The sequence below is a fragment of the Henckelia pumila genome, chromosome 4 (assembly GCF_033568475.1).
Source record: "Henckelia pumila isolate YLH828 chromosome 4, ASM3356847v2, whole genome shotgun sequence".
Taxonomy (NCBI): Eukaryota; Viridiplantae; Streptophyta; class Magnoliopsida; order Lamiales; family Gesneriaceae; genus Henckelia; species Henckelia pumila.
Genome location: NC_133123.1, coordinates 226,294,180 through 226,317,323, shown reverse-complemented (window position 1 = coordinate 226,317,323; position 23,144 = coordinate 226,294,180). Strand labels below are relative to the sequence as shown.

General features: G+C 35.5%; 2 protein-coding genes across 2 annotated transcripts; both read left to right on the top strand.

The window, feature by feature from the left end:
• The first annotated feature begins 1,217 nt into the window (after nt 1–1,217).
• On the top strand, nt 1,218–7,683 carry LOC140863053 (uncharacterized). Its single transcript, XM_073266173.1, has 10 exons — nt 1,218–1,469; nt 1,564–1,639; nt 1,734–1,831; nt 2,387–2,488; nt 2,613–2,699; nt 2,914–3,030; nt 6,133–6,236; nt 6,562–6,701; nt 6,799–6,935; nt 7,056–7,683. Exons 1-10 carry the CDS (start codon nt 1,302–1,304, stop codon nt 7,230–7,232), a joined length of 1,206 nt encoding a protein of 401 aa, XP_073122274.1. The 5' UTR covers nt 1,218–1,301; the 3' UTR covers nt 7,233–7,683.
• A 1,776-nt stretch (nt 7,684–9,459) lies between these two features.
• Nucleotides 9,460–11,860, top strand: LOC140866720 (uncharacterized). The gene is made up of 3 exons (XM_073271751.1): nt 9,460–9,662; nt 10,475–10,662; nt 11,517–11,860. Exons 1-3 carry the CDS (start codon nt 9,469–9,471, stop codon nt 11,732–11,734), a joined length of 600 nt encoding a protein of 199 aa, XP_073127852.1. The 5' UTR covers nt 9,460–9,468; the 3' UTR covers nt 11,735–11,860.
• Nucleotides 11,861–23,144: the final 11,284 nt, after the last annotated feature.

Below are 23,144 nucleotides of genomic sequence, written 5' to 3'. Positions count from 1 at the left end.
CCCTCAAATCCTTGACCCTAACCTTCGAATTATGGGGCAACATTGGCAGAATCATGAACCTAAAAGATAAATAAATTCTCAAGGAAATAGGCAGGGGAAGTAGGCAAACTTACTGACTCAAAGAGACTCAAACGAGCAACAAAACCAACAGCACAACGCCTAGAGAGTCTCGAAAATTCAGCAGCCTTGAGTTCAAAAACTTGAGAGATTGTGTGAGAGTATTCTGAAGAGTGCCTTGCTGATGAAATGGATGTGAGAAATAGGCTGAAGGGGCGGATTCATGTGCTCAATAAGAGGCTGAACTTCAGCCTTGATTTCATGTAATAGGAAAGAAAAAATCTACAATCCAAAAGTCTTGATTTGTATGCTATCAAAAATTGATTTGTATCCCACGAATCAGCCTTCATCTTGGTATAGCAATAAGGGAAAGATTTTAGCTTTCAAGTAGATAATTATTTTCATATTGGTGTAGGCTTGGAAGCCAAGTTTCGGATCTCCACATAAAATCCTAAGATATCTGAATCACAACTAATATATTAGATAATTATTACTGGTAATACTATGAATAAAAGATATTAGTTAATTATCTCTAATACATGTAATTGTAAATATATTATAATGTTAATATAAATGTTACTTATTCCAAATTTTTTTTTAAATCTTCCACATAACACATTGAAAATTGCGTTACATAACGTGTAACCATAAAAGTCATTTCGAGAAAAAACTCGATACAGTCTCCGATGTTTGAGTTTTTTTATCGGAATTTATTATCAAATGTTTTGGCGTTATCTTTTAGTCTTAAACATTTATAAATTTTGACCGAGGTGGTTATTTTATCAATTTAGTGGTTAAAACTAACGATAGACATGACATTTGTCAATCGACGGTCATGCTTCTAAAATGGTCAAAATTTACAAAGGTTTAGGATCAAATCGGGAACATTGACATTTGACCCCAAATCAGAGAAAGAGTAAAAAATATGAGACCGAGTCCCGTTAATTTTTGCGATAAAATTGACGAATAGATCAACTCAAGCAAATATTTTTTAAAACGCTTAGGATCGAATCGGGAACATCGACATTTGACACAAAATCCAAAAAAGAGTTAAAAATTTGAGAATGAACCTGGTATTTCTCGTTAATTTTATTTTAACTATAAAATTGACGGATAGGTAAATTTTGAAACATATGGGGACTGAACCCTTGAATTGAGATATCTGTTTTAGCGGTCCAAGCAAAATCGGTTCTATCTTACTGTCAGCTTCATTCTGCTGCATCCTGTTTTCTGTTAACGAAAAAATGACGCTCATGGCCGTATTTCACCACGCGCCATTTGCGCGTGCTATACAATTGCGGGCGCTAACCATCGCTTGTAGCAGCAGCGCCTCTACGGTGGCGCTACCGTCTCGAGTGCTCCTCGGCATGCCCGAACAAGAACTCCAGCAGCTCGCTCTTCAATTTGGTCAGGTGTGTGTTTGAATTATTGGAGATGGATAATTTTCTGTTTTTCCCCCCATTAATTCGAAGATTTTGTCAAGTAATTGATTTATTTTTGTGGCAGGAAGGGTATAGAGGCAAACAATTGCATCATTTGTTGTACAAGAATAAGGTTAAGGAAATTCAGGAGTTCAGTAATTGTGAGTACTTTACTGAATTTTTTCTTCTCCTCAGAATTAGTTGAGTTTATTTGGAAATAATAGTTTTGATGTGCTTTAGTTTGTGGTTTTTAAGTGCCACTGGCTTTCAGGAATGAGCTTGAAGAAGCGGGGTGGGCTGTGGGACGGTCACCAGTTTATAAGGAGGTGACCGCCGCTGATGGTACAGTAAAGGTGATTACTTTTTGCTACTGTCAATGTTAGCTTATTTTCAATGAGAGGGTATTCATATGATTGCAGATAGATATTTGTTTAAGATGATTAGTAATTCATGACTTATTTAGTGAGCGAACTCGGGGGATGTTTCTGGGTTAAATCTAACAATGTGCTAATAAGATATAGTAGTTTATTGGCCAAAGCTTAGTGATTATAACAATAACTCAGCAGCAACATTAAGTTTCTTTCAACTGTGGTGTCACATGTTGTTAGAAGATAATATCCAAATCTTGGTTTGTAGCTTAATTTGTTTTTATATTTTTGCATAACTATCGAATTACTTTTCTATAGATGTTTTGAGAGCAATTTCGCAATAGTCATCGGTCTATTTGATTTTGTTTAACGTAGTTATGACTGGTTCTTGAACCAGAAGGTGCCAATTATATTTTGCATATCTTACAGATGTTCAGTAATCAGTTATATATTTGGTGTGTTGTGGAGAAGGATTTTGCTTTGTGTGTCCAAAAAGACCCCCTTTCTATATGGCTCTCATGATGACTGTTGATATTTCAGCTACTAATAAAACTGGAGGATAACAGGCTGGTAGAAACGGTAGGAATTCCTGTTAAAGAGGACAAAGGTTCGCCTCGACTGACTGCATGTGTCTCATCACAAGTAACTCTCCCGCCAAATACTCTATTATACTCCACTTCACTTTATGTTGGATATCTTGTTTATGCACTTTGCTGTTGTACACTGCATTAGTTTTTATAACAATCTCCCCTTTTCTGTTGACCAGGTGGGATGTCCCTTGCGATGTAACTTTTGTGCCACTGGCAAGGGAGGTTTCTCTAGGAACCTTAAAAGGCATGAAATTGTTGGGCAGGTTTTCTTTTTTCTTCCAATATTTCATAATTTTATTTGAATTATTTAGATTGCAAGGCTTATCCAATGAATGATAGTTTCTCTGAAACAGCCTCCCGTCTCTTGTTGCTTCATCAAAGTTTGCCTTTGGTTTCATGAAGAACGACATTTACCTTTGTTTTGTGTCCTTTCTGGCATCGTGTTCATTTACTTTGTTTGATGTCTTACCTTTTCAGGTTTTGGCAATTGAAGATGTCTTTAAGCGTAGAGTTACAAATGTTGTGTTTATGGGAATGGGTGAGCCAATGTTGAACATGAAAGAAGTTCTTGAAGCACACCGTTGCCTGAACAAGGTACGATAAGGATAATTTTTTTCATTTTTGGTATAATCTTACCTGTTTTTTTATGCTGCTTTTGAAAAAAGTTTTAGAAATATCTCTTGCTCTATTATTTTATTTTTCCACACAGATGGTCATTATAGCCATGTGAGTGGTGGATGGAGGGAATGAGGGATTTGGACCTATTCTTTTGTTTATTTTTTAGGCAAATCTAGTTTGCTGTTTTTGAGTTCATCTGGGTTGCAGTTTCTTGATTTCACTGGTAAGAGCAGGAAGATTAGAGCAAAACTAATTGGGAAGGGGTTAATTGTTGTCAAGTGGTGCACAAATTGATTGCGATATATTTTTCCCAGTCTCAGAAAAAATCTAATCCAAACCCACGAAAAAACTACGAACACGACAATTTATTGGGAAATTTTTAGGAATATTTAATATTGTGATGAATATTGGAGAAAAAAATTTAAGACGAATTTTCACATTTCTATGTTAGACAGGCATCTTTGCATTATTCTGGTAGCAGGCGTCATGTATCAGACTGTCACTTAATACTTATATTGTGGGCGTGCGCTTTCCTAGTTGCATTATTCAAAGAGCATACCTAGTGCATCAGGCTGTCACCTTCATGGTTTTTTGGGATTTTTGGGCATACGTGAGAGTTTCCAAGAACCAAAGCCCATGACCTCCTGGTTACAGTGCGTCTTCATCCATCACCGCACCAAGGCCCACGGGCCACGACTGCACATTTATTTAACGAGTGAACTCCAGATTGACTAATAAATTATCTAAACCCAACTTGGTCAATCAACTATGTGGAGCAGACATGACATCCCAGAATAGAGCACACAAGAATATGAATATGCCTATGTGTACCAAAAATGTGTGGAGTAGTTTATGTTGTTAATGATGTGGCAACTTGCTCCATGATACACTGATGTGATGCTGGTGGCTTTGTTGGACACAGCCTTTTGAAGAAAATAAATTTTAAAATGAAAATTTCTTCTCTCAACAGAACTTGTTTGAAGCAACCTGCAGAAAGACAAGACGTGGTAGCGTTCTTAGTCTTTACAAACATCACATCTTTTACTTCATATCTGTGAACTATAGGATGGATGTGAATTTAGCTCCGTTGATAATCATGAGAATATGGTATAACTCCCTGAAATTGACATATGCTATGTGGTCATCTGTCATGAGCCTCCATTGCACCAATATGGAAAATTCTTAAGCCCAAAAGATTATTCTGTCATAATCTTTTGTAGGATTCATTGTTATCTTGTCTTTTATTTAGTTTTAAATAATAGATCATTCCATAGCTAGAATGATCTTTTATTTATGTTAGGATATTATTTTCTCTAATTGAATCATTGTACTCTATTATAAATAGAGTGTGATTTTATTAATAAAATTTATCAGGAAAATTAATCACAATATTGTGTTACGAGATCTAAGGTTCTCTCCTAACGAGCCTTTAAACCAAGAGATCGCGAGGTTCTCTCTAACGAGCCTCAAACATAATGAATTATGATCAGTCCTTAAATCGCCCCATAATGTTATCAAAACCCTGGGACCATGACAAATTGGTATCAGACCAACTGTTATGGGGGATTTTCACACCTTGCAGCAGCAATTCGCCAGATGTACATGGAAGATAGCAAACAAGCGTCGGCAGCAAGAACTCCATGCCCAGCTGGAAGCATTATCCTTGGCTATCTCTGCAACCAGAACCGAAGCAGTAGGGGGTAAGGACAAGGGCAGAAGTACGAAGGAGCTGAGTGGCGACGAAGCCACAAATGGCAGCACATTAGCATGGTCCAACAAGGATGATGGTAGCTGTACGGAAGGTTTGGATCACCAGCAAAACACGGAGCTACCTGGGAGCGGATCAGCATATGGCAACACATGGATGTCCGATCTACTAAGAGGGCTAAACCAATGCCAACAATTCTGTTGTCATCCACAAACAACGGAAAAAAAGAAAAGGGTGGATTGGTTTCTTTTAATCTTGAGAGCAATGCCCAACTTCGTTTCTTAGAGTTGGAACAAGGTCGTCCATGGTTCCAGTGGGAGGAATTTAAAAACCACCGCCACCTATACCTAATCTTTGACATACTCCTACAGCAATCTGCACTTTTCACATGGTTGAGGACAACCATGATCTCCAAGGGGGGTGTAATGTCATGAGCCTCCATTGCACCAATATGGAAAATTCTTAAGCCCAAAAGATTATTCTGTCATAATCTTTTGTAGGATTCATTGTTATCTTGTCTTTTATTTAGTTTTAAATAATAGGATCATTTCATAGCTAGAGTGATCTTTTATTTATGTTAGGATATTATTTTCTCTAATTGAATAATTGTACTCTATTATAAATAGAGTGTGATTTTATTAATAAAATTTATCAGGAAAATTAATCACAAAATTGTGTTACGAGATCTAAGGTTCTCTCCTAACGAGCCTTTAAACCAAGAGATCGCGAGGTTCTCTCTAACGAGCCTCAAATATCATGAATTATGATCAGTCCTTAAATCGCCCCATAATGTTATCAAAACCCTGGGACCATGACATCATCTGATTGACTCGGTGAGTAGTCACGGTGCATTTGTGTATTGGGTTAGGAGTTGTCCTGATTGGTATTAGATTTCTTGGGGTCATTTTGCGGTTCACAGGAGAGCTCAAGGTACACTTGTCTTTTAGCTGCTTGTATATATGCATCGTTTTGGTGATTGTTATGTAATAAATTTGCAATGTTCATCATGCCCATGCATCTATAATGGTCGATCCTTTGTAACCTATTGTGTTATTTTCTCAACCTTACAAGGCAGAAAGGATGTTAATGATTTAAGTAGTTGGACTATTTAGCTTAACACGGTTGAGGATCTTGCATCTCATATTGGTTTTACATTTCAATTTTGGTCATCATGTTAACTGTGTGCTTGAACTTCTTGTCTGATTTAATTGTTGATGTACTTTCAGTGCTAAGAGGCTAAAAGGTTAAGATGAAAAAGACTAGAGTCCAAACACATTGGTGTGATAAATATATGTCAATGATGTGAGATGGCTTCGTTACCAGCTATTTATCAAGTTTCTGATTTATGTTCATTATTTTGAGGAATTAAGGATATTCAAATTGGGCAAAGGATGATTACCATTTCAACTGTCGGAGTTCCAAACACTATAAAAAAACTGGCTTCCCACAAACTTCAGTCTACTCTGGCTCTCAGGTGAACATTCTAGTTTCTGATTATAGGTCTGTGGAGGGATCCTCATTTTCAGCTTACACTCCCCTCGTGTCTGGCTGGTCACATACAACTTCGGTCCATAAATCAAATGCGAAAAATGGTCTGTATGTCGAAATATTTCCATCAGACCAAACCGAGCAGAAAACGTTATCAAATTTAAAGTTCTTCCCTTCAAATTACATTTGCTTCTGTTTATCCATGAGTGTTGTATCAATGTTGCCTATTCCTCTTATATAAATTAAGCATGATGATTCCCCAGTTCAGAGATTGCAAATTCTTATTCTATTTTAATTTGTTCCAACATCAGCTTGCATGCCCCAAATCAGAAACTTAGGGAAAAAATTGTGCCAAGCGCAAAATCTTATCCTTTGGAAGCAATCATGAAGGACTGCAAAGACTATTTCCTTGAAACCGGTCGACGAGTATCCTTTGAGTACACACTTTTAGGTATTCGGATGTTTAGTTTTTGAATATCTCGTTTATAGAATCACAACACATAACTTGATCATGATGTAACTACCTAATCTTTTCCTGTCATGGGCAGCTGGAGTCAATGACGCTGTTGAACATGCAGAAGAATTGGCTAAGCTTCTTCATGAATGGGGTAGTGGTTATCATGTGAACCTGATACCCTTTAATCCGATAGAAGGCTCTGAGTATCAGCGCCCCTATAAAAAATCAGTATGCCCTCTTCTGAGCTGCTTTCTAGATCCACATTCCAGTGCATAACACAGTCTTTTTGAACCATCACTTTGATTTTTTGGTCCTTTTGCATTGCTTTGATCTCTTTTCTTGTTCCAGGTTCTTGCCTTTTCAGCTACTCTGGAGTCTCGTAAAGTAACCGTTAGTGTACGCCAAACTCGAGGATTAGATGCAAGTGCAGCCTGCGGCCAGCTGAGGAATGAGTTTCAGAAGATCCCTTTGCTTGCAGGTGCCGAGGCCGAGCAATCTCAATTAGAAATGACAGTTGCTTCATGAAACCATTCAAAGTTCTACACGAAGCTTTGCTCTATTTGTTGCTCCAAATGTTATATCTTCCTACCTATACACCTCATCTAGCAGGCCTGCATGCTTGTTCATAACCATACTTGGTGGCAATTAGCTTCAAAGTAAGGTCAACTCATGAAGGCCAGTGACTTGGGACAAAATGCCGGAATTGACAAAAGGTAACAGTATTCGCCATTGCTGTTGAGAACCCATAGACCGTAGTGACAGGCTCGTTGTACCTAGTAGCTCGTAGAGTTCCTAGCCATCGAGAAGTAGGTTATTAAGACATTAATTATGTGAGCCTCGTATAGTTCAAGTTATATATTTTGTCTCATTTTTGGAAGTAAATTGGTGGACGCATAAATTATTTCTTGAACGATAGATTGTCTCCTAGTTTCTGGGTTTGATGTTTATTCAAGCCTTTGAATTTTGATTTCATTGTGATATGCCCGAGTTGCTTTATTTATGGGGTTATTTGGGTTAAAACATAGTAATTGAGTATTGGTAAATCTTAATAAAAACTAGTAACTATTTAAACAAATACTCTCTTTAAAAAGTTCAGGAAAGTATTAATTTGTACTAATTTTTCATTTGAAAACTTCAACGTATCTGATTTAAAATATGTCAAAAGGAGCGTGTTTTAAGGACACCAAAATTTAGCAAATATAAGAATATGTTTAACGTGCCTCGATTTCTTTTTTTTTTTTTTTTGACAGGTAACGTGCCTCGATTTCCCGATCAATTTGAAATATCCTTAAAAATAACTCTTTTTTCAACTATAAAATCTTACTTTGTTTAGCGTTTGCTATAAAAATAGTTTTTTTTCATTCAAATTTAGCATATGTTAATATTTCATTGTAAACATAAGATAAAAAAATTGATATTTTGCGGTTTAAAATAATACTTTATGATTTATCCATGAAATTACTGTTTTCATTGGTTGTATGTGGTCAGAGATCTGTCTACAAAGTTGATCTATGACTATGAGACGATTGTATATATAATTGTAATCTAATTGAGAACACCTTCTAATTTTTTTTTATTAAATCTTAAAATCAATAGTAAAAAATAATTTTTAAAAGGTTGAAGTTTGCATGTGGGGTTACAACTTACAAATTCACATTTTTTCTACTCAAAGATATATATATTTATCACATTCAAAAGATATATATTTACAATTCTTAAAAAAAAACACGATATATATTTACTATAACAGTAAATGCCTAGCACTAAAATTTCTCCAATTCCTGAAAATTTTACTAAGAAACAATCCATTTTTAAATTGTAATTGAGCTAATTTCGGGGAAAAAAAAGAACAAATTGTAATTGAACTGAACGTTAGTTAAGACATCCACAATGCTAACACACGTTCAATCATTCGGTCGGTCGTATAAATGTCAATTTAAAAAACAAAAAATTCAATTCAACTATCCACTATAAAATAATCCAAACAATTTTTTAATAAACACCACGCTCAATTCAAATATCTCAAAAATACTACTGAAAATGAATAGAAGTTCATCACATGGAATATAACATTCAAATAATTAACTTTATCATTCGACATGAATAACATCAATAATTTAAAATTCGATTACATAATATTACTGCAAGAAATAAACGACTAATTTTATTAAAAATTAGAAGAGCTCTTCCGATGAAGTCACGTGTGCAAGTGGGAGCTCTTTCGCCCTCAAGTGATATTTTGACTTCGAAAGAGGAGTTTTTTTAGGTTATCTGAAAAATTATTTGAGCTTAATCGATTCGAATTGAATAATTTAGACTAACTAAGGTAGTGTTAGGAAGAATTAGGGGTGATTTTTCAGTATACCGTACTAAAAATATTGGTATGAAAAAAATTCATACCGATATTGATAGAGAAATTCCGAAATTTTGATATGGAAAAAATCCATATTGATATCGTAGATACCGAAAAAAAATTTAATATACACAAAAAATATTTGTATATAGAAAAAATTTCGTTAAAATATACCAAAAATACGATATTTTAATCCGATATGTCAACCTTAAAAGAACTAACATTTCAAAGGAGTACTTCCTAGAACACTACCCGAGTCAAACTTTAAGCAACACGACCCCTATGAGTTTTCCCATTTTTTTTTTTTCTTTTTTTGAAAATATTAATAATAATAATAATTATTATTATTTTTGGGAAACTTAAAAAAAAAACTAATTAAGAACTAACACAGGGTAAACATTCAGAGCCATGGTGGGCAGAAAGGTTTTCTCTCTGCCGAAGATTCGAGCGGCGACAGTTCCACCACCGCAGCAAGCGGCGGCGGAAGAAGTGAAAGCAAAATCATGGGGTAGTAAATTAGCTTCAGGAGCGTTGCTTTGCTTGACGGGAGGCGTTGCCTTGAGCGCTATCGATGATCTCCTTATTTATCATGGCTGTAGCAGGTTTTTCTCTTTCTCTTAATGCACTGAAGTTTACACTCTTAGCAATTTTCTATCTTTTGATCCGAATGGTTTTTATTTTGGTGTTCTCTTTTATCTATTTGTTCATCTTGTGTGAGGTTGTGAAGTGAGGAATTTCGTTGTGTTTCCTTCATATTTCTGCAAGGTCTATGCTGTTCTGCTGAAATTTCTAGCTGGGATTGGTTTTGTTTTCTTGATCAATTGATACTGATCGGTCTGATTACTCGCAACACGAATGCTGTTGCAGTATTTACCTTTCTTTGTGAAATTCTTTGCGGTTTTGTTGGGGTTGTTTTCTCACATAGAGATGGAGATTGTAGTCCATTTCCCATGCTTTTTAGCTATAGATATACGGTGTCGGTGATGATGATCGGGTATCAACGGTAGCTTTTCAATTTTCATAAAAATGATTGGAAAATAGCTTTCTAGACTTCAAAATTTTTCATCAGTTACATTCATATGATTTGGCATCTAACTTTCTAATGACGAATAGTAACGGAAAAGTTGAATCCCACTATCTGCATTCTTTATGCTTTTGAACTATTTGAGTAATCTTTGTGTTTTTTTACCTGATGAAATGAATAACTGGTGCCATAGTTTCCTTATGGAAAAGTGGGATGTTATATTTCTTAGCAAAGTCAACAGAAAAGCTTTGTTTTCTGTCCATCCGCGTATTTAGGATGCTAGGAACACAGTGAGGAAACTTGTACTCTTTTCGGAAGAACGTCGAAAACATCGCCCACTTAAAATCATGAGTATAATGTTAATCTCCTGATAAGAATGAACTCTTGCAGTAAGGCGATGGAGAAAGCCAGTAAGAATCAGGCAATCATTGAAGCTATCGGAGAGCCTATTGTGAGGGGTCCATGGTATAATGCATCACTTGCAATTGCTCACAAACGCCACTCTGTGTCGTGCACTTTTCCTGTCTCAGGGCCGCAGGGCTCTGGAATGTTTCAGCTCAAAGCAGTACGCAATGGAGGTGCGTTCTACTCTTCGTAAAACGTCTTGTGTGATCAGTTCAAACCCTTGCAATTTCAAATTCTTAAGTAGGATATGTGTTATGGCTGCAGTTTTGAAATTATCCGAGCGATGCTTATTAAGTTATTATGCAAGAAATAATTCATAAAACTTGTACAAGAAGAAATTCATTTTTGTCATGCAAAGATTGCGAATAAATATCAACCATGGCCTTCAATACAGAATGACATGGTATCGAAATTCAACACTACTAGAGTTGGGTTGTGGTTGGTAAAAAATGAACTTCATTTGCTGTCTTTTTTTTATAAGTACGTCATGACCAGTGACTACGGGCTTTCACTTTCTGCGTGATAATTGTGGTACTGTTTGGTATGAAGTATGAACTCATCTGTTGTATGGTCATGGGGTTCAATATTGAAAGAAGTGTTTAGAAAAGAAGATAATTGAACCAATTTTAACACATACTTGTTACTCTAAAGGGAGAGAGAAACAGAAATTAAATGAGAATGCTGTGTATGGATATTTAATTCCTTTAGCGTACGATACAGTATAAATTATGTATACATTCTCCAGCAAAACAAAATATGCATGAAGTAATTATGGTTTGTGAAATAATGACCATTCGATTCACATGGACTGCCATAAAATTATCAATGTTTTAAATTTTCATCGTGTATTCTTGAGGCTCCTGGATTGTGTCAACGTCAGAGGTGTGCAGTAATACATAGTGATACAATTAATAATAATATGCGAGAGTTGTGCAGGCAAATTGTTTAACCGTAGGTGTAAAATAGAAAAAAATCCTTTAAAAGTTAGTTCTTCGATTCTGAAACTATATGGCATTTTCTTGAACAGATGGTACTTGGTTTTCATTTTTACGTCCCAGTGAATGGGAAATCCTCATCATGGAAGCTCTCCTCCACGTCCCAGGAAATGAAAAGAAGCAACAGACATACCGGATCAGCGTTTCAGATAACCCTTCTTCCACAGTTTGCAATCCATGCACCGCTTGCAGTATTCAACCATCTGAAAGTGTAGAAGCAAATCAACCTCAGCCTAACCAAATCCAATGAAGGATGTTGGGATGTTAATTTTTGAACTTCTGAAGCATATTCTGATGCATTTTGGTTCTTTTCTTCTGTCACTGTCTTCATCGAGAACCCGGCATAAATTTTTAATAAATTTTGAAGCTTCTTGCCTGATTATTTGTTGGGTAAATTTTGAGCCCTTAGAGAAAGTCCATAAGATCAGTATAATATTTTGGATACTCGTTATTAGATAAATATATTGATTCAATTAGTGTTAGGAGTTGGAAAGCGGTATTCGTGATTGATGTGGGTTTATTACATGTACAAGTCTTGGACAAAGGCCATATAAGAAATGGAACAAAAAGCCGTTGATACAAATAGCCTTTTTTTTAAAAAATAAAATAAAATTTATAACCCAATTTTCCACTCCATATCTATTTCCTTCAAAATTTACTCTTAAAAGCAATATTTTCGTGAGATATATACATCTATGAAATCATCTTATAATATACGAACTGTCCAAATCTATGCCAAGACATTCAAAAATATTTAGAATATCTATTACATTTTTTTTTTTTAAAAAAAACAAGAATATCCTTTACTGTTTAATAAAGAAAGATGGTGGTATAGTAATTGTTTTTAGTATTTTTAAGTCAACATCCAAAAATAACCCCCACAATAGATTATATATGTAATTTAGTAATTTCAATTTGTTTTTATACAATTTCCACACTATTTCACCAATCATGTTGGCATATCTTAATTTCAAATTTTGAAAAGTTACTCTCAACCATGTTTAGTTGCTTGAAGTTGGGTTTCTTATTATTATTTTTTAAATAATAATTAACAACTTTTGCAAATAAATTATCATTTAATATTGTAATGTAATAAATACATGTATCGTATCGTATCGTCCAAATATGGGAAGTCATGGGTCCTAGTTTGAAGTTTCTAAACCATCATGTAATAATCCCTCATTCCTTATTAAAAAAAAACCAATAATTGGAGATCTATAAAAAAAAAATATTAGAACGTTTATCATATGATTTCCAAAATAAGAGATTCAAGGAACTTGAAATTTGTCATTACTCTCAGGGTTTAGTTGTGAAACCCTGGATTTTTTAAGAACTACAAGATATTAAAATTTGATTTTTCTTAATTATCTTGAAGGTGATTGTACCAAGATAAATTAATATAAAAAATATTAGATTTTGGAAGTTTACATATCAAGATAAAATATATGCAAGATAAGAATTAAGATTGGACATATCGAGTTATCTGAATCAAATCTTGAAGATAGAGTCATATTCAAAATTTAAAACCTAAGTATCCTAGTTGATCTTGACTACTATTAGTCGCTATAAATAGACTCTCAAACCCTCAGAAAAATCACACCACAAGTTTTTTAAAATTTCGTGTGAGTCAAGAGGGAAGAGCGGTGAAACGCTGCACAGATTTTTCTTACTTTTTATACGATTTTTGCAAGAATTCTGCACATATTCTACTTGGGAAGAATCAGCTTTCTGTGCGTGGACCAAAAATGAATCCAAACAACCAATAAACCTGATATCCGCCGTTCGCAATTAGATAGCATCCTTAGGATTGACCAGAACAAATTTCATCTCGATCTGACGGTTCAATATGTCTCTGACCTTTCTGAAAGTTGACTGAATGTTCGGTAAGTGGGCATTCATATGTATATTTCTTGATATAAAGTTTTCACACTTAGTGTTATGCCTTAAACACATACAAATCTTGTATTATGAGATTAATATTTTTAATGCATTAACAAGTCTCAAAATATTATGTTTTGATGATTACAAAACTCGGTCAATTGCTACTAATAGTTTAAAGTGAGAAATTTGTAGATAATAAAATTTCTTGTCTAAGAAAATTATTGGAAGCAAGAACCGATAAGTCAATTACCGAAAATTTTTTTGAAGTGTTCGAAACTGCCAGAGTTCGGATGGTCCAAAGTTAGGTTCGGATCATCCGAATATTTTCAAGGATTTAGTAATTCATCGGATGAACAGCTCGAAGGCCATTAAGACATCGTTCAGACTATCCGAAGGTAATTCGGACGGTCCGAAGATTTTCCAGGAATTAAAAATGTTTCGGAGGCACGCTCGAAGGGCACGAAGATACAGTTCGGACAATCCGAAGTACGGATCGGACGGTCCGAACAGCTTTACGGCGATAGAAAGATTTTTTCGGAATAAATTTGCCGGAATGAATTTATTGTAGCCATTCGGACGATCCGAAGACAGGTCCGAACGTTCCGAACGGTCCGAACAGTTCCTCAGCCGCAGAAATTTGAATTTGAATCAGCTACGTTCGGAGGCTCCGAATCCAGTTAGGATGGTCCAAACTCACTCGAATCAGCAACTATAAATAGAGGCATTCCGAGATCATTTGAGATCAAGCAAATCACCTTCGAGTCTCTCATCCTTCAAGAAATATTCAAGAATTCTTTCAAAGCATTTGAAGCTTATTTTGAGTCCCTCAAAATATATTTGTATCGAGTTGTAATAAACGCTTGAAAGTTGTTGTTGTATTCACTCAAGTGTGAAGCCCGAGTTGTTTTGAGTTGTGAGGCTATCCTTGGAGCCCTTAAGGCCAAGTGTATCGAGTTGTATCGGCGCGGTGATCGTGTTGTTGTTGTATGGCTATCCTTGGAGCCATCAATGCCAATACGTTTGAAGTACTAGTGGATCCTTGGTTAATCGACCTTAACCAAGATAGGGAGTCGTAGATGATTTATCGTCGAAATTCCATAAACATATCATATCCCTTTTACTGCTTTATTAACTTTACGCATTTATTTACCGCATTTATCTTGATTGCTTTAAGTCTTCCGCTTGCATATTTGCATAATCGCTTTAAATTGCTAAAGTTGCCAATATAACTTAAATCCCCCCAACTTGAAGAACAATATCCATCCAATCAAGTTTGGAGAAGAGCTCTACGCGCCCTACCCAAGGAGTGGGATGCAAAAAGAACGACCATCATTGAGTCCAACAAAGGCGACACTGCTTCCTACGATCTTGATCAACTACATGGGACTCTAAAAACCCATGAGTTAGAATTGTATACAAGGAAAGAAGTAAAGAAAGAGGATGAGAAGATCAAAGCAAAGAGGATTGCCTTGTCCAGTCAAGTTGAAGAAGAAGAAGAAGAAGAATAAGATGATGACATGGCGCTCTTCGCAAGAAAATTCAAAAGATTTATGCGAGAAAACAAATTCAAGAAGGAAAAGAAGCCAGAGAAAGAAGTAACGTGCTACAACTGTCAACAACAAGTCCACTATGCAAATGAGTGTTCTCTCAATAAGAAGATTGACAAAAGGAAGAAGAAAGCCCTAATAGCAACATGGAGCGACAGTAATGATGACGAGGAGGAATCCAACATCTGTCTCATGGATAGGGATGAGGACAGCGTCTCCGACAAAGATGATGAGGTACCTTCATACGATGAATTAATACATGCATATAAACTTATGCTTGACATGACTAAATCTCTTAGAAAGGAAAATAGAAACCTCAAAAATGAGTTAGAATCTAAGGAGCATGAAAACCTAAGATTAAAGAATGAGATAGCTTACTTTGAAAAATCATTTGATAAATTCAATGTTAGTAGCAATAAATTGAATAATTTACTAAGCATGCAGAAATGTAGCTTTGATAAAGGTGGAATATGGTATGGTAAGAAATCTATAGACTTCACTAGCCTTATTGCTAAAGCTAAAATGAGATCACCACCTACATTCTCTTACTGCTGTAAAATAGAACATGCTAGACATAAATGTAGATATTTAAAATATCAATATGATAAAAAGAGCTATATGAAATGGAGTCCTAAGAGTTCTTAACAACTCATTAGTCGGCATTATGGGAACATGATCTAAGGGAGTTCATCATAGACCGGTTTAAACTGCCTTGACTTGCGACTGGTCTTCTTGATGAGCGCTGCTCTGTCTAAGGAAATAGATTTTTAAAGAGGTCATAACCCTACCTACTACTGGGAGCACTCTTGGAAAGTATCGATGATATTGCTATGAGAAACTGAACTCTTAGAAATCTATTTTATATTCCTCTTTTCTAACACTGTGGACCCAAAAGAACTAAAAGGTACCAAAATCAATTTTTGCAGGGAAATAGGAAAAATGTTCTCCATAGTATATGGTATCTAGACATTTGATGTTCTAGACATATGACAGGGAACAAGGAGCTACTCCAATCATTCAAACCAAAGGAATAGGGAACTATCACCTTTGGAGACAACATCAAAGGAGTAATTGAAGGAATCGGCTCAATAGATATATCTAAATCCTGCTTGATTGATGATGTACTCCTAGTGAAAGGACTTAAGAATATTCTACTAAGCATAAGTCAATTGTGCGATAGAAGCTATGAAGTCAAATTCACTCCCCAACACTGCACAATATCACTCACATCTTGGTTTCTTGGTTTTCAAAGAAGCAAAATTGTGTTGCGTTGTCAACGATCGAAGCCAAATATATGGCTGCCGGTAGCTGCTGTGCGCAAATTCTTTGGATGAAGCATCAATTGCTTGACTATGGCGTCTCTTCTTCAAAAATCCCTATTTTCTATGATAACACCAGCGCCATATGTCTTACAAAGAATCCGATTCAACATTCGCGCACCAAACATATTGACATTCTTCATCATTTTATTTGTGACCACATCGAACGAAATGAAGTTGAACTTCAATATGTTGACACGAAAAATCAAATTGCAGATATTTTTACAAAACCACTAGATGAAAATACTTTTATTCTTTTGCGTGGTGAACTTGACATGATTGAGTTGTAACCACTTGAAAACATAAAATAAATTTAATGTCACATTAAGGGGGAGTTTAATAATAAATTCGAACAACTTAATTTTGCATAATACAAATTAATTGTATTTATTCAAAATTATAAAGCTCATATTTTATGTGAATTAATTGTTTGAGGACTTATTTGAAAATCTAATATAACATAAGGTCATCTTCGTAAATTTGTCCTCAGGCAGTTCGGACCATCCAAATATGGTTCGGAACCTCCGAACTGTCTCGCGCCTATTCAGTTCAAAATTTTCAAAATATTCCTCCAAAATCCTCAGATCGGAGCGTCCAAAATTACTTTGGACCGTCCGATTCTAACGCGGTAATTGTTCAAACTTCAAATTTAGACCGCCTTGTCTTCGGACCATCCGAAGCACCTTCGGACCATCCGAAGCACCTTCGGACCATCCGAACCTCGTCAAATATTATCCGATAAGTGAAATCTTATCACCTCGATAATCTGGATCGGACGATCCAATCCGTGCTCGGACCGTCTGAAGTTTCGCCTATAAATAAGGCTCGGACTCTCCGATTTTTTTCACACCAAATCCTCTTCCTCTCTTGCTCTTTACTCAAAAATAAAGCCTAAAAATGCCTGCCAAACGCCGTCGCGATCAAGAAAGCTCTAGCCGCCCTATTACCATCCATGATCCCAACCTTCCAGCCGTTTCTCGCCCTATCACTGACGACTATCCCAACTGACCTATCCTACCTGGTCGCACTTTTGATGTCGACTATTTAGCCACTTCCCATCTTTTATTGCTGACGCTTATCACTGCTCAGCATTGAGAATCCTTTTTCCAGCCTTCTATTCCTGATTTTATTTTTCCCGCTCTTATTTACGAGTTCTACGTCAACTTTGAACTCGACTGCGTAGTGATCCTCACATTATCACAGTCGTTCAAGGTCGGTATATTCGTTTTTCCTCTTCTGATCTTGGTCAGTGGTTCGATCTTCCTACGAATGGACCAAGTCGTTTGTTTTCTCAGAGATGGCCTCAAGACGATCCTACTTTTGATCGTGACGAGGTTTTATCCACTATTCTTGGTCGTCCGGCCACTGCCGCAGACGTTCGTCTTGTTCTTAAACAACTCCACCCCGATTATCAAATAATTCAAAAACTTATTACTACTTCCATAGTTCCTCGCAGTGGAGACACATCCACTTGCAAATATCTCAATTTGTACGTTCTTTTTCATATTGTCTCCTCCCGTCCTTTTAACTTTCCTCGCCTCATTATGCAGGTTATGCATAATGCAGCTAAATCCTCGAGGCGAGTAACTCTTATTTTTACCCATTTCATTAACCGTATATTAGCTCGTTTTGATATTTCTTTCGATGACCTGATTCCTTTACCCATCTCTGATACTCATATTTTCAACCACTCTACTATCACCAAGATGGAGTTATCTTGGAATCCTGTCTTTTTTTGTTGGGTTGCCGACCCAACTCGTATTTTTACTAAATTTTGTCCAGAAAAAGACTTTTTCATTCCTTATTCTGATATTCCTCCATCCATTCAGGCAAGGGGATTTCCCATTGGTCCGCCTACTGAAGAAGTTCCTTCTTCTTTTGGTTTTCATTCTTTTGCGGCCAACATTGGCGAACTTCCTTTTGAGGCTCCTGAGGTTCCCCCTATCCCAATCAACCAATTCCCGTCTGATCATCTTTTTGAGACCCTTCATTGCATTGAGGGAAATCTAGCCAGCCACTTCGCATCTTCTACCACCTCTATGGATTCACTGACTACGCGAGTTGCCTATTTTGAGACTAGGTTTGATGACTTCATCTCTTGCTATCCTCCGTCGCGTCACGACGGTGACTCTTAGATTATATTTTATTTTTTTAAAGTTGTAATCTTTATTTTATTCTTTTTATGTAAAATTATAATTTATGTAAAAAAAACTATTGTGTTTTTACTTTCTCTCTTTTATCCTATTATTTTTTTATTATCGCAGAAAAGGAGAGAATTAATTTGGTTAAATTATTAATAAATAAATTGAGGGGGAGTTAAATAAACATTTGAATGCTTAAATAATGTTTACTATTTTGATTAAAAGTATATTATTGCTTTATTGCCTATATTTTATTTCTCTTATTTAACCAAGTTTTGTGATCATAGAAAAGGAAGATATTGTTACGCCTTAAACGCATACAAATCTTGTATTATGAGATTAATGTTTTTAATGCATTAAAAAGTCTCAAAATATTATGTTTTGATGATTACAAAACTCGGTTAATAGCTACTAATATTTTAAAGTGAGAAATTTGCAGATAATAAAATTTCTTGTCTAAGAAAATTATTGGAAGCAAAAACCGATAAGCCAATTACAGAAGAAAAATTTGAAGTGTTAGAAACTACCAGAGTTCGGACGGTCCGAAGTTAGGTTCGGATCATCCGAAGATTTTCAAAGATTTATTAATTCATCGGATGAACAACTCAGAGGCCACGAAGACATCGTTCGAACGATCCGAAGATTTTCCAGGAATTAAAAATGTTTCGAAGGCACGCTCGGAGGGCACGAAGATACAGTTCGGACGATTCAAAGTACGGATCGAACGGACCGAACAGCTTTATGGCAAAGGAAATATTTTGTCGGAAGAAATTTGCCAGAATGAATTTAATTCAGCCGTTCGGACAATCCGAAGAAAGGTCCGGACGGTCCGAACAGTTCCTCATTCGCAGAAATTTGAAATTTAATCAGCTACGTTCGGAGGCTCCGAAGCCAGTTAAGACGATCCGAACTCACTCGAATCAACAACTATAAAAAGAGGCATTCCGAGGTCATTTGATATCAAGCAAATCACCTTCGAGTATCTCATCCTTCAAGCAATATTCAATCATTATTTCAAAGCATTTGAAGCTTATTTCGAGTCCCTCAAAATATATATGTATCGAGTTGTAATAAACGCTTGAAAGAAGTTGTTATATCACTTGAGTGTGAAGTCCAAGTTGTTTTGAGTTGTGAGGCTATCCTTGGAGCGCTTAAGGCCAAGTATATCGAGTTGTATCGGCGCGCTGATCGTGTTTTTGTTGTACGACTATCCTTGGAGCCATCAAGGCCAAGACGTTTGAAGTACTAGTGGATCCTTGGTTAATCGACCTTAACCAAAAAGGGAAGACGTAGACAATTTATCGTCGAACTTCCATAAACATATCCTATCCCTTTTAATTCTTTATTTAATTTACACATTTATTTACCGCATTTATCTTGATTGCTTTAAGTCTTCCTCTTGCGTAATTGCATAATCGCTTTAAATTGCTAAAGTTGCCAATAGAACCTAAATCCCCCCCATTAGGTTCTAACACTTAGGCTACGTTTGGTTCGGTTGATGAAATTATTGAATGATTAGTACATAAATGATAACAAGAATGATTGAGATAGAAAGTAATATATAATGATAAAATAGTATTGTGTTTGATAAAATTTTTGATAGATTGATAAAAGTTTCGGACAAAATTACCCTTGAACTATCTTAAAATTACTTATTTGTTGGGTTTTTTTTTTCTTGAGATTAATGTCCCAATTTATCTCCCCAACTACTCCTCTTCAACGAGAGTAGAGTGAATCTGACAAACTCCCAAAAATATTTCATCGGCGCCACAAAAATACTTAGAACTATTTCTCCTCAACTTGGCGAGATGGTGGATTCTGCTTCAAGTTTGGAAAGTCATCTTCTTAGGTTCTCGAGGTGTTGGAGTTTTTTAAATCCTTATTCATTTTTTTAGTTTGAATATTTTTCATTTTTCTTTAATTCTTCACTATTGTTTCTATTTTGAACCATTTTTATGTGTTTTTTAGAAATAGGATCGGAAAATTGACGTTTTTGGGAGCTTTTATAATAAGTTGGCAAATTAATTTTGATTTTGATGTTTGTCGATGTAATACGGGTTATCGGTTTGTTGTCGGAATATGGATGGTGTTTATCGAATTTAGAATTTGTGATCAATAATACTGTGACAAAGAATATATTTCAAGCAGTAAAAAATGACATTCATTCAATCTCTTTTGAAATTTTGAGGTTGGGCTTGTTGTTAGGGAAAAGGGTATTATTGGAATAAATAGTAGGATAGAAATGAGGATTGTTAATAATGGGGTGAGGGGTGAGTTTATTTAACCAGGTTTAATAGAGGCTAGTCCTTTCTAGAGTACAATGAGCTTGTTTAATAAAAATTCTACCAAACAAGTGATTATCATGAAAAACTGCCAAAAATAATACTTAATCCATGTTACCAAACATAACCTTATACTTCTTCGTAAGTGGGCTTATGTGGTTTTAAAAATATGAGTCATAGTGTTCGGTTTTTGAAATTTCGTTCGGGCATGTTTTCTTTGTTCGTGTTATGTTTGATCATGTTGTGTTATGAATGTTGTCAAGCACTGTTATGATTTGAATGGATATGATAAAGATATGACCCTTATACGGTGGGATTGTAACCGTTGTACAGCCTCACTCAGAGGATTAACATATAGGATATGACCTCTCTCCTTAGAGGATTAACATATAGGAGATAGTAAACTATGAAAAAGAGATGAGTTTTATTGCTTATGTTTGTGTCGAGTTATTCTATGTTGCGAGCTGGTGCCCCATGTTTCATTTTTATGGTCATGTTCACAATGTGTTATGTTCCTATGGTTATGCATATATTTGTTACATGTCTCGAACGACCTCCACTTTTTGAGCGACACCCAAATCGCTCACCCCTTAATAATTTTCTTCTCAGAATATGGTACCGAAGAACAATTAGAGGATAAAAAAACAAGACGTGTTTGGAGATGCTGATGAAGATAGTTTTTGAGCTTTTATCGTTATTATTCTGATTTTTAAGTTGTAAGACGATTTCGCAAGTTTATTCCGTTTTTGAGAATTTTGAGTTATATAGAATATTTATTCTGGATTTTATTTATGAAATAGACTGATTTTAGTTAAATTCTGTACTAAGAGGCTGGTTGTTTTCGAATTTTATTTGAAAGTAACACCGATGTCACCAGACCCGGGAGCGGGGCGTGACATTAGTGACATAATTAATTTTCTCTCCATAAGAAAAGACGTGAATTCAAATGCACGTTAAAACTTAAAATTCAATGTAAGTGTTCATGTGGATAGTCACAACAGAGATGCTCTCTTATTTGTTTATGTACAAGTAAGTATTAGGCTCGCATATTACATATCACACATATAGGTGTCAAAATGGGCAAGTGGGGCGGGTCGTCCATAACTCATCGCAACCCACCATTAGGCGGGGCGGCCAACTTTTTAGACGGATTAAGAAAACACCAACCCAACCAAACCCAACCAAACTATTTTAGGTGGTTGGACAAGCCGACACATCTTTTAGGTGGGTTGAAAAATTGCCAACCCAACTTACCTATTTTGTATAACAAGGCAGAACAACTCGACGGACCTAGCCCATTTTGACACCTATAATCACACACATTCTAACTTGTGCACATTAAATATTAGAGATCCGACAATCTCTTAATAATTATAATAAATATTTAATGAAATTGAATCCAATGTTCACCTCAACTGCTTGAATAACTCACATGATGTATAAATGGATTTTTCTATGCTGCATGGGGTGAATTTCACCTTCGTAATGTGGGAACTGATTTCAAAATTAGGAGTGAGACCCATGTAATTATCGGAAAATTCGATGCTAGACACGGGGTACTACCCCTTGTACAAAGTGTATGGCCTTCATTGGCCAAAATCATGTGGGCCCCACATGATTTGAGGGGCCCACGTGATTTTGCATGTGTGACCACAAATTCGACACTTCCATAATGGGATAATTAATGAATACGTCCCTAAAGTTTCCTAACTTTCCCAAAAATATACTAACACTTTTTTCATTCTCAATTACGTCCCTCTTTTAATAAAAAGTTTTCCTGATATGTCCTCTTAACTAAAAATTTTCTATACTACCCTTATATTAATATTTGTATTAAATTTTCCCTATGGCTCAAAATTTGGTATCAGAGCATAGGTAATTTTATTCAGATTTTATATTATTCATTAAATCATACTTTTTTTTGTTGAGGAAGAGATTTTCAACAAACCATGGATTCAAACGAGAGTTTGAACCAGAAGGATTTCATTTATATGAAATCCCATAAGCAAGTGAATCTATTTAAAATAGATTCTTTACAACATAACTTAAAAAAACTTGGGTCTTTTATACTATCTGAAGAGATTAAGAAATATGATTTCTAATTCTTAATTTCTAGAGATTACACCAGATTCCTCTAAACTCTCCGGAGATCTTAGAAAAATTCAAAAGACGATACAATATTACAGCAATCAGCTGTATGAAATACCTCGACAGATTGAAGAAATTCTTGGAACTCTAAACGATCTTCAAACTAAAACCATAAATCTAGAACACACCTCTAGTTCTAGAAAAGGTAGTACAGGAGGAAAGTTACCACTCTCGTTTGGTACCGAACCTTTGTTACATCAGAAAGGTAAAACCAAAATGGTACAAAAACCTTTAACTGATGAAGAAATGATGATTAATCTCATAAAAGCAGTATCATAGAAAAACACTATCTGATGATTACTTTAGAGAGATTAAATCTCGAGGATCTACAAGATCTTTCAG

What these genes read in the sequence shown, in the direction of transcription:
- LOC140866720 (XM_073271751.1), top strand. Translation starts at nt 9,469, where the DNA reads ATGGTGGGCAGAAAGGTTTTCTCTCTGCCGAAGATTCGAGCGGCGACA. An exon ending in ATTTATCATGGCTGTAGCAG is followed by an intron (nt 9,663 to 10,474) that starts GTTTTTCTCTTT and finishes GAACTCTTGCAG; the next exon opens with TAAGGCGATGGAGAAAGCCA. An exon ending in CAAAGCAGTACGCAATGGAG is followed by an intron (nt 10,663 to 11,516) that starts GTGCGTTCTACT and finishes TTTCTTGAACAG; the next exon opens with ATGGTACTTGGTTTTCATTT.
- LOC140863053 (XM_073266173.1), top strand. Translation starts at nt 1,302, where the DNA reads ATGACGCTCATGGCCGTATTTCACCACGCGCCATTTGCGCGTGCTATA. An exon ending in CTTTGAGTACACACTTTTAG is followed by an intron (nt 6,702 to 6,798) that starts GTATTCGGATGT and finishes TGTCATGGGCAG; the next exon opens with CTGGAGTCAATGACGCTGTT. An exon ending in AGCGCCCCTATAAAAAATCA is followed by an intron (nt 6,936 to 7,055) that starts GTATGCCCTCTT and finishes TTCTTGTTCCAG; the next exon opens with GTTCTTGCCTTTTCAGCTAC.